This window comes from Platalea leucorodia (assembly GCF_965183815.1).
Source record: "Platalea leucorodia genome assembly, chromosome: 1".
NCBI lineage: Eukaryota > Metazoa > Chordata > Aves > Pelecaniformes > Threskiornithidae > Platalea > Platalea leucorodia.
Genome location: NC_138823.1, coordinates 114,644,249 through 114,659,838, shown reverse-complemented (window position 1 = coordinate 114,659,838; position 15,590 = coordinate 114,644,249). Strand labels below are relative to the sequence as shown.

The 15,590-nt window shown below is 35.5% G+C and overlaps 1 protein-coding gene across 1 annotated transcript in view; it reads right to left on the bottom strand.

The window, feature by feature from the left end:
* Positions 1-15,590, bottom strand: part of BBS9 (Bardet-Biedl syndrome 9) — a 304,975-nt gene that overhangs the window by 160,171 nt on the left and 129,214 nt on the right. The window contains exon 20 of the mRNA XM_082327678.1: positions 9,133-9,315. Coding sequence (XP_082183804.1) covers positions 9,133-9,315 — 183 coding nt within the window. The remainder of the gene's footprint in view (positions 1-9,132; positions 9,316-15,590) is intronic.

Here is a 15,590-nt window from a genome sequence, read left to right as displayed (position 1 = left end):
AATTAGACTGGAATTAGATCACTAGTTTTCTTTTTGACAAGTAATGTACCTACATTGCCCAACTCCTCTTTCAAATTGTCTCATATCTCAAAATCAGAGCAATACGGAGTGTGTCCTAACACCTGGTTTTTATTATTTTATTTCTGGACAACAGTGAAAATTATGAAGATCTTTAAGGCAGAGTGAGTGAGAAACAGAGAAGAGGGCATGTTTTTCAACAGATAAATTCTAACTATCTAATCGTACAGTTACTCCTCTAGCAACGCTTGTTTGTTGTAATACAAATACATCCTGTCTGGAATCATAGAAGTTCACACACATCATGGGTTTCTGTAGAAGCCATTCCTGAATCCTGAATTTTTGAGGGTTTTTTTGTCATCTTAACTTTCTTTTTAACTTGACTTCTTACAATCATTGATCCCTTTCTGGGAACTGATGAAAGAAACTCTTGTATGCACTACATGAATGGTTTGGCTTCTTTGTTGCCAGCTTCAGAGGTCTGCTGTTTGGCTTTTTAGCACTGAAATCATCTAACACTTGATCTTTCTTTTCCTCAAGAACTTTTCATCAGTTAGCTAGGAAAACTGAGGTGCTGTTCGGGTTTTGCAGATGCTGTCAAAGCTGTCTGCAGACATGCAAACACATCAGGAGTCATGCATCTTGCTGAAGAATGTTATACATCCAACAGCAGGTCTGCCATACACGAGGTCTATAACTTCAATGAGGTTCACCAAGATAATTTTTGATACAGGGAAGAGGAATCAGACCTTGTTATACTTGGTCTGGAGAAAAAAGCAGAGAAAACATATGCTAAAAAAAGCTTCCTGAGACATCTCACTGCATATCAGTGATACACTTGCAGAGGAACTTTTCTTCTCTTGCTGCCATATCCCTTACTAGGTTACCAATGTAAGATGCTATGAAAGCCTGACAAATGAGTTTGTGTTTCCAAAAGCTGTGAAATATGGAACCACACCCACTCAAATATTTTAGCTCTGAAAAAACACACCTTGACAAAAAGTTTGTTTCCTATTTAAATTCTCACAGTACTTTAAATCTACTCACCACTAACTTTAAACTCAGCTCTGTTACTTCAAACTGTGGAATTTCTGTTCTCCCAAATGCGCAGGTGAGGACAATGAGGATAGGGGCAAACTGCACTTGCATGTTTACTTGGACAGCCAGTTTTCAAGCTTATGCTACAATTATTGGTTTTTTTGCTTGAGAGAGTAGCTTGGTCAAAGATCGTTAACTTCTCCATTGTTTGTACAGCCTTGTCTTATGACCAAATGCCTGGTTTACTTTTGAGGTATCGAAACCATATTTTGGCAATAGTAAACTCTCACTTCATTGAAAAAGCCAGGAGAAGATGGGGAAAGAAATTATGCAATCTTTATGTTCCTTTAATTTGAACTGTCCTGTCCTAATGTAAAGTGAGTGAGTCTATCACCACCTGTGCAGACAGGAGAGAATACTCATATATCTTCTTAATCCAGGAACTAAGACAAAGCATCTTATCATTAACTAGCAGGAAAAACTTCCATCTGAAAAAATGGCTACTCTGAAAATCAGGGTAAAAAAGCCAGTAAGGTTTTTTCTGGGGTGTTTTAACAGGATGAAAGATCCACATGACATCTTCTCACACTACCTAGCAATATCTTTGTAAATTCCAGTAGACAGCTTATACAACACCACAATGTGTGAAAAACAGCTATAGGTTATCTAATAATGACCAAAAAATGCTACATTATGATTGCAATTTAGAACCAAGAACAACCACCAACAAATTCAAAACCAAAAGCAGTAATACCACAATTGGTTTCTCCCTCCCTAAGAACAAAGATTGGATGGTTTGGTGATTAGATCTTGATATACCCTCTCAGAAACATTTCTGACTGTCAGATCTGAGGGAAATTATTAATTTAGCTGCATATCATTAAGTCATATGTTCAATATAAACAGAGAGCTTCATAAAATCATTGGTAGTATCTCTGTTTTATTTTCTCAGAAAATGCCATGAGACTTGGTTGGCTTTTTTTAATCAGATACTAACATAGCATTACAGTATTTAGAATAAAAGTATCATAGCTTTGAACTGATGTGAGACAATCAGAAAATAAAAAAATCAGAAAATAAAATCAACAGTAAATATGCAACTTTTCAGTCTATAAACCCTGTCCTATTATGTAAAGGCCATACACTAATGATGCTGAAACTGGTAAGTTTTTTGAGTATATAAGTAATTCCAATGGAATTTTATAATCAATCACAACTCGCATAATATTTCTAAAACACTAGTCCAATACTATTCAATACATAGCAAGAGTCTGCAGATCTTTCAATTAGGACACAATATCAGGGAATTCTCCACTGACAATCAGCTTCTTTAAAAGAAACAACCCAAAAGAAAGAGTCACTGATTATGTATATTGAGTGTTAAGACCTTTTGGTGAACAACATTGCCGTAATCCCTGTAATGCATCACTCTTGTCATTAAGCAGTTTAGATGACAACTGATCTGAACTCCTGGTATGCAGCACATATTCAGTAATTACTACTACACTAAAATATTTTAGCTTCTCTTTGTACCCGAACTAGATAGATTACACTACCCTAACAAAGACAAAGTTTAGAGGTCCCCATCAGAATATTGCATAGAGAAAGATGTCTGATAACAGAAGCTTATTTAATCTATCAAACAAAGGGTATGTCTCTTGGGACAACTGCAATACTTTGTAGGATGTCCAAGTTAGTTTTAAAGGAGGTAATATATGCTGGAGGCAAACTAATCACAGCAGAGCACAGTTTTGCCTTGACTAATTTACACCAAGAAATAAGATCCCTGAGTAGGCTTCTGCTCACAACAGAGACAGCACACTGAAGATTACCTTCAGTATCTCTAATACTGGCAGAATAAATAAGGTGATAGCTCAAGTTAAATACAAAATTAATTCTCAAAACTTTTTTTTAAAATACATCTAACCAACAGATATGTCAGATTCTCCATCAGCATAAGGTTTATACCAAGGCTGAATGCTTGTTCTGAGCTTGATACATGTTCCAGGGAATACAATTAAACAAGACAAGAATATAAAGATTCTTTCTGTCCTTAGAACTTTTACAATTCATAATGCACCTCAAAACCTGTTTCTGCATAATTTTGTTTAAACTAATTTTATACCATCTGGAAGAAAAATAGAAAGCTTTCTTTTTTGAAAAGCAGTACTATTACCAACCACCAGAAGCGAGTCTTTTAAAAAAATAAAAATCATATGTCCCCTTCTTACCAGCCACGGCAAAAACTGCAAATGACAAAAAAAAAAAAAAAAAGAAATTGGCCATAGCTTCTTCTACTAGTCCTTTGCAGTGGGAAGCATCACATAAAGATATATTATAGGTTTTCATTAATACAGAAAAGGTTTAAACAGACCACACTAAGCTTTTCTTTCTCAGGCCCAACAAAACATTGGCACTTTTCTATCCTACCCACAGAATTCACTGTAAAGAATCACATGAATTCAGCTACAGACGAAGATCACTAGATAGTGGTGTAATTTGCCTCCAACTTGCTATGTTTGCCATAACCCACTGCCTTCTCAGTAAATAAAATTAACTGCAGAAGAAAATGATTCACAAAGATTTAAAGGAACTGTTATAATGCTTAAAGTAGTGGTGAGACCACCACCTCACTCTTCAAATTCCCTCTTTCCCCCAAATTACTTACCACAAACATTTGATCTTTCATTTCTAGACATTATAAAATTGACAAGTAATCAGTTTGAAACCCTGCTTTTAAGGGATCACAAATAGAAGTAAAGTAGAAATGGTTACACATCAATTTGCAGTAACTTAGTGGCTTTACAACCACGTGTCCTCCTCTCCACCTACTCTAGTTGCCTCTGGTGTACTCTGGTCCTCTTGGAAGCAGGCTACCAGGTAGAGTGCCAAGCAAAAGAATTCAACTTCCATATCAAAACATAAAATCAAAGTAGGCTGGTACTTGAGCCATACTCTTACTTCTCTTATTCTCCAGCTGGGTCACATATACATGCCTGAGCAAAGGACATTGGCAAGATCCAGGCACCGCTACTCCATTTTTAACCTCTCTCCCTCATACTGGACCTTCCCTGCCCAGGGAGGAGTGGGAATCTCATTCCTTCATCTTTCCCTCACTTGACAATCTTATGCTGCCTTGAACCAAAACTAAACTTCAGACTGAGGCTGACCTTTTTTACTGAAAGATTATGTTTTTATACCAGGAAAAGCTTAAAGCTCCTCCCTTTTATTTTGGTGATTAAAAGTTTAAAACCGACTAGCTTTTTCTTCCACTTCTACTGGACTTAGATGCTTGCCTGTACCAGAAGAGTCTTTCTGAATGGTTCTGTTGCATGGCCTTCATTCGAATAGGAGGAATACTTGTCTATTAGTTTTGATTTTTAAAAAAAGACAGTCAACATCATTTAATGTAAAGTATTTTTCCCAGCTAGAAATAAGGCAACAAATTTCATGTGCTTCTCCCTCTAAAACTACTTATTTTCAGTTGTATTATCTATCTTGTTTCTAGAAAGAAGAAGGGGGGGGGGGTAGAAATAATGTATTTGCTGTAAACTTGTCTGTTCACAGAAATATAGAATACAACTGTATGGAAAACTGGTTCCAAGTTACCAGTTGTCACTGCCCACTGCCTTGTGGTGGTTTGGGGTTTTTTATTGGTTTGTTGGGTTGGGGGAGGGGGGGGTTGTTTGTTTTTGATTAAGAAATTTAAAAAGTATTTACAAAATACCAAAAGATAATTTGTACTGGCCTAGGGCAAATAAATATAAAATGTTTCAGCCTATTTTAAAATATTTCAGTCTGTTACACAGTTGGAGCTTTGCATTTAAAAAGTTGTTAAAACGACAAGCAGAGTACAGAAAATATAGGACACAAAGAACTAATTCCAGATGTATTTTACTGTGATTAAGATCTAGGTTGGATTATACTAATTACAAGAATTAGTAAAAAATTACAATTTCCAATAAATTCTAAGAATTAGGGCTCATAAAAATTACTCTCACTAAAGATGTAATTACTAGCTCAAAGCTTCAAGAGTACTAAACATTAATGGAAAAAGTCAAGAAAAAGGTGGCTCCTGTCAGTCTTAACAGAATTATGCCTCCTGGAATTACAGAAATAACCTTATCTTTAATCTTGAGAACTTTCACTCAGTAAAGGATTCTTTCCACAAAAGGGTATTTTCTATGTTACTCAAGAACTCTACAGTAAAACCCATCTGCTATCATGTATAAAACGTAGCAGGCTATCTAGTCTTTCCCAAGTGACTGATCTTTTCTTTTTCTGGTGATTTACATTCAGATCATCTTCTTACAGAAAGCACAGACACGTCTGATAGTAACTCCTATGACTCCTGCTAGGCACTTCATGATTTTCTTCTGACACCATCTCTTTTTCATCATTGCCTTAAAGTATATTTTTCTACTTTATCTAATCAACACTGTAAAGTAGTAAATTTATAGCCACTAACTTAATTACACTAGATCATAGAGTCACTTAAAAATATGCATTTCACCCTCAGGAATTTTTTTTTCTTCCAAATTACAACTCAATAAGAAATTAAGATTGAATACAGACATTTACTGGGTTGGTACGATTCCAAACATAAATAAAAGGAGATGAAAATGTACTTCCTCAATGCCAGTTTATAGCTGTTACTATTAACTATAGTATCACAAATGTGACTATAACAAGAAAGGGATGATTTGGAGCAATGAAGAACCTGTATGTCATTATTTGGGAACATCATGAGAACTATGAAAATATTTACTCTTCAGTAAAGTTACTATTGATGGCTATACTGCTGAGGGCACTCCATTAGTCCTAAAGTTAGAATGTTAGTATTGACAGACATTTTTTCCCTTTGTAATATCTTAAACAAAGAAAGCATTAATAGCTTAATGACCAGACATACGAGCCATCAGTCAATCCAGACGCCATGCAACCATTATATCAAAACCACCCCATGTAGCATGAACTCTTTGAACCCTTTAAATTAGCCTGGACAAGTCCCTCCTTTCCCAAAAAGATTTCCTATCGTAAACATATGCTTTATCACAAACTTGGCATTTTTCAAATCTTTTTCCATCCAGATAACTCAGCTTGGTAAAGTATAATCACTGAAAAACATCCCTTTAAATGCTCCTTGCTTTTTTCATTTTTCAGACTTTATAGTACTTCAAATTGTTGCCACTCCCACTTATAAGCTAATAACAAATATGCTAGTCTTGCAGAACAGTCACCAACTCTCCTGAAAAAAGTGAATTGCATAATAAAATCTCCGATACTTCATTAATATTATTATGGAGATCATGGATTCCTTTGTCTCCAAGAGCACTCTAAAATAGGTTTCTACCATATATTTCAACAGATAGCAAAACACAGGACTCAAAACCAGTATACATTTTAAAGTATAGTTTGCATGGAGCTATAATACTATGCTCTAAAATACTGACAATATATATACTTCTATATTTTGAATATGGGTTTCATTTTAGTCTCACAGTAACAAAGTACATTGGGACAAAACTGCACCTAACTTCCATGTGAATAAGATTAACTTTTATTCAGTTTTAGCATCATTTTCTTAATGGTTTCATTAGCAGAAGGATTAGCTCATTTATCCCACTGGTCAAAAGCAGAGACCTGAGAGATCTCATTCAATTTCTGGTGTTATACTTCACAGACTGTGCAGAATTCACAAAAGAATCACTGAAAAAGAGGAATGTCCTTGTATTTCCAATACTAAACAAGATCAACCCTTTTAGTCAGTTTAATCAAAGCAATATTATTTAGGTGCTAGTTAGAAGCTTACTGCTGGAAATAAAATATGATGCCAAATATCTGTTATTCCCAGAAAATATGCAAGTTTGCAGTATTACTTCCACTATGTCTTTGTAGACAAGAAAAACCAAATTTTACATGTTTTTAGGCAAAAGTTTGCAGCAACAGAAACCAATTAGCAGTCTGAGAAAAAATTGGTGACAATGCGAACACAAAACACCACTTTTGTATTTGCTAAATATCTAACTGGAGTGATTGCCAGGTCTAGTAAAAAAGATGCGATCTTTTCTAAATGGAATGGCATGTATGAGAATAATGTTGATGTTATGGTCAAAGAAGCATTTCTTTTTACGGTAACAGTATATTCTAAACATTCCCCTTTTATTAAAAAACACTTCCATACTTTAATGCTCATAAGGCAGAAAATGTTCTGGAGATGTAGACGACATCCAAACTGTCTTCTAACACATTCCCTTGAAATAAAAATACAGCAAACCCTTGTGCAGAATTGTTTGAAGAGTAAACAAAAATTCTTCAGAGTACTTTCTTTCACCAGTGTTCCACTCAACTGCTTGCAAAGAAACCTGAACACTAGCTAGGAGCTTCTGTCTGTAAATATCATTGGTATGTCACAAGATTTCCCCCTGCCCTGCCTAAACTTCTCCTTAAATTACATTCAGATTTCTGTGGTACCATAACAACTTCAATATGGCACATATTTCAGTATTTTGTAAAGGTTTCATTTCCATTTCCACCTCCAGTTATTGATGGTTTACATTTTTCATCCTGGCTGCTCTGCAGGATGTACATCCTTATAATATTTATGTGAGGTCTTACAGCTTACATGGAATATTGTTAACTACTATATCAAAACCACATCGAGATATATACTGAAGTGATATCCTGTATTATAGGATACGCAACAGATTTCACCATGTTTTATCAAAACATGTGTCAAAGCAATGTAATTCCTGATGGCAAAGTAAAAGCAAGTCATGCAAAAAATGGTTGTTTGGGCTTTTATGAGATTCATATGAACTTTCTTTCAATTCCATTCATGGGAATGCACACTCCGTTGTGCAGCTTGATTTTTCAAGTTTAAATGAGGAAAAAAAACCCAAACCAAATCTCAACAAAACTGTTTCCCACTGCCTGCTATGGGTCACTATCACGTGAAATGCCAAATCACTTCTTCCCCCCTCAGGCAGAAATTCCAGATGATCCTAGATTCACTTGGAACCCAGCACAAGCTTTCTAAATGGCCACAAACTATTCTGAGTATTCCAGGTATGTACCAAAATCTGGATTCACTGTACATTGCAAAAACACTGTGCAGAGCATGAAAATTACAATTAATGTGCACTGATAATCCTTATTTTTTATTCTATAGAAGTCATTTGTGAAAGGTTAGGCAGCATACTTTATAGTTCAGATACCTAAAAGAAACTGTTGAGATGTAGTAATGTCAGAGTTTATTTCTCTTCTAACTGTGGCATGCTATCTTTAAGTCCTTTATTCTAGAACCCAGTAAAAAGGCTGGACTTGAAACTAACTGGAGATCAACTCTAGTTGTTTTAAGTTTAGAACATTCCTTAATTCAACTAAAGCAGTGTTTAGCTGAGGACCTTAGGCGAGGACAGAATACAGCATTATCTTTCTTTACAGACTATTCTCCAAATTCTGCACACAGTCTCACATAGTCACAGTCACGAAATCAGGGCAGAATTTGCAAGTTATCTACACAATGCAGGACTACCTAGAGCATGGTTTGGAGAATGCAATTACATTATCTATTCACAGTATTTTCTTTGTATAACTTTCATCCATTATATAAACCAATGCGCAAACACTGAAGACAAAGTATGGTAAATGCTTAATAGATTAAATATACTGTATTACTGTGTGTACATGTCTATTTTGTAGTTCTGTTGGAATGTACACATGTACATATATTATATAGGATTTATATTAGAGTCTCCAAAATAATGTGGCTATTCTATTTGTGCTAACAGAAGCTAAAAAGAGCTAAGCTAACTGCTACTTGGCTTGATAAGGATGGATTAAGTGGAAGTTAACCGGTATCACCCATACCTTATAATGAAATATTCTATAATCTACTCCTACTTTCTCACTTTCCTGTGAAACCAATCTAGTTGGCATCAAACACCTACTTAATAAGGCTACTAACTCACCTCAAAGGACAGTTTTCAACAAAGTGCATGGGAAAATACGTAAATTTAAGCGCATAAAGCTCTGTCAATAGGCATTTTTCGAGCAGCTCTTACAGATTCTTACCAGCTCTTGTGTATCTTCTGCTAATGGCAAAAACGTAGCTTCCAGAATAGCAACTTGATCAGTGCTGAGCTTCTGCCACAGACTAATCAGCATAATCACCAGATGGGTGGCACTTTTCAACTTCGTGAATGCCTGGAACATGTTGGCTTGATTTTCTTCTGCTGCATCTGCTAGAGCTATTACCTGCAAAAATTACAAACGTCTGTTAAGTATACTTTTACCATCCGTGAACACTCAACACTGAAATTACCTTTGGCACACTCCTGTTTTCCTTTAGAAGATCCTGAGGAATTCTGTTTTCCATAAACACAAACCACAGAGTATTAAATGAGTTATCATTTATCTAGATTTTTCTTTTGCATACCCAAGGCAATTTTAAGTCCATATGGCAATAGGATTAATCTATCTATCTAGTACAATCAGTGTAGAAAGGATTCTGTTTAGAGCATATTCTTAAGGCATTCCTGAAATTGATCCTCATCATATCACATAACGTATGATAACAAACTAACTTTCAGGTTTATACCACACAAGACACCAATCCCTATACGACCAGCAAGCCTACTGTATTCATCAAAAACAATACATTGATTTTATGCAATTAAAAATGCAGTATATAATTATTTCCACATGAACATAACTGCCATCTGTTATTTTATTAACTCTCAGGTCTCTCCGTGTTTTGCACTAGTTGCTTTAGCTTTTAAGCCAAAATGTAAACATTATGGACCATGCGTATGAAGGCAATACCACTTTAACAGCCAGACATTCTGAAAGAATGTTCAAAATAAAATAAAATTGCAGATTCACTTCTTGTAAGATGGTAAGACAGTTTTGCTGACTACTTCAAGATGGGAAAAAACAGAAGAGCTGTTATGATATTTATCCGAATTCAGAAATAACTTGTCATTGTATATAACATTGTCCACTCACAGCATCACAAAAATTAATATTTTGAAAAATATTGCTATAAATGCCTTCTTTGTTGAAATACAATGTTTAGACATTTTCCATCACTGGTGAAAAGTGAAGATGACAGTCATTTTAATATGCAATTGCTATCATTTCTATATGACCACAAGAGATTTTCCACGGTATTTGCACTGAATTACTTCAACTATAGGAAAGGAACAAAACGTTAGGGGTTTATGCTGGGGGAGCACAATTTACAAGACCTGTTCTCATGAATGCCACTACATCTTCGTGTTGCCTGAATACTTGGCTTACAGCAGCACCAATTACCTTCCCCGTCATTTAAATCAACACAAAGCACCTCCCTCAACCACTTTCTCCTTCTGTTTATTTATCTGAAAACAGGTAATAGGTGCTTGACTGGAGTTGTGAAAAGCCTCAGAGAAATGCAGTTGAAGTGCAATTAGTATTACGACAGAATTTACAACGTAAAACTTGTGGAGCTTGATCCATTAACATTTGGCAACAGCAGGAAAACGAAAATACTATATGATGCATCTTCAGCCGGGAAACAAAGCCAACCAGCTGTTAGCATTTGGTGGAGGAAAACTATTTTTAATCTGCAACACTGGCATTAGAGATGTCTGTGTGTTCCCTCCAAGCTCCCATGTGACTGGGAAGATAAACAGAATTTTAGGGAACTATAAATATGAAATATTTCAAACAAAACGTGTTGATAGCTTTTGTTTTAGATTTTAAAACGTAATGTTTCCAAATAAAATGGAGAACCCACAGGACACTCATGAGTCCAAACACTACATAAATCAGAGCCAAATAACAAAACAAAGCCCAGCTAACCATGTGAAGGAGAAATGAGAAATTAATCCCAAATAGTGAAAACCAACATGACATACTTTGGTTAGAAGAGAGTAACAGTATCACAGACATGTCACTTGATGTAATCATGCCCACATTCAGTTTGCTCAGACCAAAGCCCTGATGTTCTTCATACCTCATGTTTCACACAAGGTGGAGTTCCATATTGCAGTTACTTTTCAACAGAGTTATGGGTGACAAAGCTACATGACAAACACAACACTAGGTAGAACCCTCCATCAGTTGCGTCTAACCACAGTAACCAGTGATTGTATGCACTATGCAGCTTCATCGTTCTGAGGAGACAACAGCAAAGTTCTCCTCAGTCTAACAGTGGCCTTCAAATATCTAATCACCTTTCCTGTCCCATGTGCATTTGAGAATTTTGGGAAGAAAAATATGCTAAGATAAGTTTAACACTAATGACATTCATCAGTATGCTTCCTATAATATCGTTGCTGGATAGGATAGTGCAATGGATAAATTCAGAATTCCTGGAATTTGGAATAAAGGCAAGCTAGCTGTATCCTGTTATGGATAATGCTCAGCTAATATCAATTTTGCTGAAGAAGCAGGCAAATACAGTTGCACTTGTCTGACAACTGCCTGAACCCCACTCACACAACAAAGGTAGGACACCTTCCAGACTGAGTCATTAATGAATTCCTAGGTGGTCTCCCACTTTGTGCTATATTTCAGCTACACAGTACTGTATACCTCAGAAGCATAAATTGCATAAAGAGAACTGACTGACATGGCCTTTTACCTTAAGGATCCTCCATTTCAGAGTTTGCTTTCTTTCCATTTTATAACCATGAACAAAGGAGATACTCACCTTTTCGTAGGCTATAGATGTAAAACAAACATCCCAGTACTCCCAAACAATACCTAATGTACCAAGCCTATAAGCTATTTTGAAAGTAGCTTCATAGAAAACCCTAAAAAGTACAAATGTTAAAAAGTGTCTTTGGTACAAAATTCTACAGTTCTAATGCACAATAATACAAGACATATTATACCAGTGACAGGCCTAAGCTTCTAAAGGAGAGGTGCAGTCTTGGAGTGTCGCAGGTCACAAACATATAGCAATTAAATCTTTACATGACTGCGTATATACAAGTTCTAAGTTACATTTGCAGAGAAATCAAAGAGGGAAAAAAACATTTCTAAGTACTAACTATTCTGTTAATAGATGAAGAAGTGACCTAGTATAGCTTTCTGAGATCTGGAATATCCTGGATATTCCAATATGAATTACCATACAATAATGTAGGCATATAGAGTCATTGTAGTTTTAAAAAAGCCTATACCAGAGAGAGAAAAAAGGTTGTCAAAACAGCACCCTTTGCAATATGCTGAGAACTGAAAGCCGAAGCAACACAGAAAACAGCTGGAAGGGACTAAAGACACTTTGACAATACATGGTTCCACAGTAAATACTTAATATGAGGGGAAAAAAAGAAATGTTTCCTCACAGAGGAAAAATTACTGTGAACATCTCCCAGGATATCAGCTATAAATTATAGAAGCATTCCGGGGTTCTTCATTCAAACACTTGCAGAACTTAAGGATGAATATGTTCTAAAAACATGACATTCACATTTTTAATTATTTTATTTGCACCTGAACATTATGTCTAATTGTATTTTACACTAGTTGAGGGAAATAAAAAAATCTATACCCTTTGCAAACTGAGATCCTAGACTCTTCAGATTCAGTCATGGTTTCTCCATAATTTCCCAACTATATCTTCAATTCTCACAGTAGTCATTCAATCTGTTTAGTTAAGATCTATTTTATCATTTTTCTAAACAGATATAAAATATTTTTTTAAAGAAAGGAAATCTCTCCCTGTCTCACTTTTTCACAGGGTAGGTGGAAAAATAAATTGCAACTGGCAGTCCCAAGCATAGCTTAGATACAAAGATTTTTAGATCAACTGGAAACTATCAGGTAAAAAGTCTGTCTATATTGCATAAGGCCTATCATCACCTATTTAACATTTTTCTTTCTCCTTCTTTAATATCACAAAGCTTCCAAACAAAGAAAACAGTTTTTTCAAACTTTCTTTCTAAAAGCAATGGAAGAAAGGAAGGTGGCTGATATAGGAAAGATTTAAGAGGTACTGGAATGGGTTGAAAGTACAGTATTGAATATATATTTTTACAACAGATTCAAACTTGCTTTTCCTTTACATCCTTTTTTGTTTAAATTTTTCTGACCAAATTCTTGCTCTGTTCCAATACACCTACCTACAGCAAAGTACAGGCCAGTTAAGTTATTAATGAAAGCATGTTGTAAAAAGAAAAGAAGGAAAGAAGAACTATTCTCTAAATTAAGATCATATTTAAGATTTTTACTAAATTTCATATTCACAGTTGCAAAGGTAGAGCTGAAATCCAGAATTATTTTTATAATCTTGAGAACTTCACCCCTCAGCACTATTACCAGAATTTGACTGCAATAATTTCCAAGTACAGAGCATTTCTCATGTTTTCAGCCTTAAATGTTGGAGCAGAAAGATTTCTCTCCATGCTTATTTCATTGCTAAGTAGACCTTATAAGATGTCAAGCATTTGAAAACTGTAAACTAATAGTGATTCAAGTTTTGAAAACAATCAGATTTCTCCATTATTAGTGCTTACTTAGAGATTTTTTTTTTTAAGGCATTGTTTAACATCCAGCAATAACTTCAAAATTACTAATCCCTCTTGAAAAAGGCTTCCAACATACCCACTCTTGTATATTCAGACAAGTTCCTTGGGGCAATAATCAACATCACTTTCCCAGGCTTATTCCAATAATACAAAAAAATACAAATACAATTCCAAAAATACAAAATGCCTTCTTATTAGCTGGCTAGGAAGTTGAAGAAAACTTTGAAAAAGTAAAGGGCAAGAAATGAGTATGAAGTTCCAAGGCGCTTTCTTTTGAGTTGGTAGTATATTTTCTTGTAGCCCCGAACACCATTGGGACTGAAAACTCTCACAGGTTTAATGCCATATTCTAAAACGGAGAACAGGAAATGTGACTGACAATTTGTTTTTCTTTTTTTAAAACAGCCAAGAAAAACATAACTGTCTACCACTGGTGAAACTTTAGCCAACTAGTCTTATTCTCACCGAGTTCTATCACACTGGGTTCAGCTACTAGTAAATTTGAAGTATCTTCATTTTCAGCAGAAATCAGGTTTGAAGAGAGCAGAAGTTTGGCATTTAAGGAATACGGCATCTCTTTACATTTCATCCATAGCATTTAGGAGCAAGTCTTCTATGCAAAATTTGTTAAAACATGAAAAATAACATCAGAAATGTAATTATTCTGAAATGGACACATGGATGATGAGTTATCGAGACTATTATGTAGTCCACAGTAAATTAATCCATAATCAAAGCCTTTATACCTGGTTTCAAAAGAGTACACAGTTATGCAAGCAAAAACAGAGATCACAAGCTCACAGGTCTCTTCTGGCAATTGTTCTTATGGAATAATTTATTGCAAGGTCATTAATTGATCTGACCCCTTCCAACTATCTTTAACCAAAATTAGATCTTCATAAAGCAGGATTTTAATGCATATAAAGAAGAAAAAAATAGAGAGCTGAGAAATGCTAGGATTAGTGCTTGTTCATTCCTATTGCAACAGGACATTCACTACTACTCTATTTCACCCTTTCTCACATTTACTCATTTTAGAGAAGGAAATACAACTCAGTTACTAAATCTATAACAAGATCTAACAGAATACTTTTTTGTGGTTTTAAGAAGTCTCCATCACATATCCCAGTTCACATAAAACATGTAAGCATTTAAAGTCAAATATTTTTTTCCCTTACAGGACCCTTTGTTTCCCTTGCACACACAGCATGCAGCCACATACAAAAGCTACGACACCAGCAAAGCAAACATTTAAAATAGATAAGACAGCATAACTGGTAACAATTTAATTAATAAAATCCTGAATATTCCTTATTCTAGGAGTAAACTTTTTTTCTTTAAACAGGCACTTCTCAAAGTAGTTTACAAAGTAACAAAACAGTGATTAGCAGCCTCATTCCCTGTGCAGACCATCTCACTCAACAACCATTGTGCACACAGCTTTTGACAGGTGACTAAAGCTTTATGGAATGCAGGCAAAGATACCCATGTCAGAGAGCGATCTTTATCAAACACTCCGTCACCAGAAAGAATAACCATGTCACTCCCGCAAGGGAGCACTTCTAAATGCTGTGGCAATCCCACAGCGCTGCAATAGGTACATGAGGGATTAAGTACCTCAGGCCACAATTATCTGACCCTTATAAGAATGCCTCGGCTAGTGCTAACCATGACCGCAGTTTTTAAAACTGTGGCATAGGCCTACCATGATGACAACAAAGCATCAATTCACTAGACACCAAATACTCAACTTTCAAGTGAAGCACAAGATGACCTCAATCTGAGAAGACAGCAGAGACAAAAGACATTGCAGCATGACGACCCATGCTTTATCTGGATGCACCCAGCTACCTCCTGAAATTCTATTGCCTCACTTGATGAACGTGAAATTATTGATCATCACAAGTAATTGCCATAGCAATCTGTGCCTCTGGAAACCAGAAGAGCCAAGTTAAGGAAATACTCCAGGTTGCAAGGGAAGTTGTGTGGTTTTCTTTTCTTCTATCTTATTTC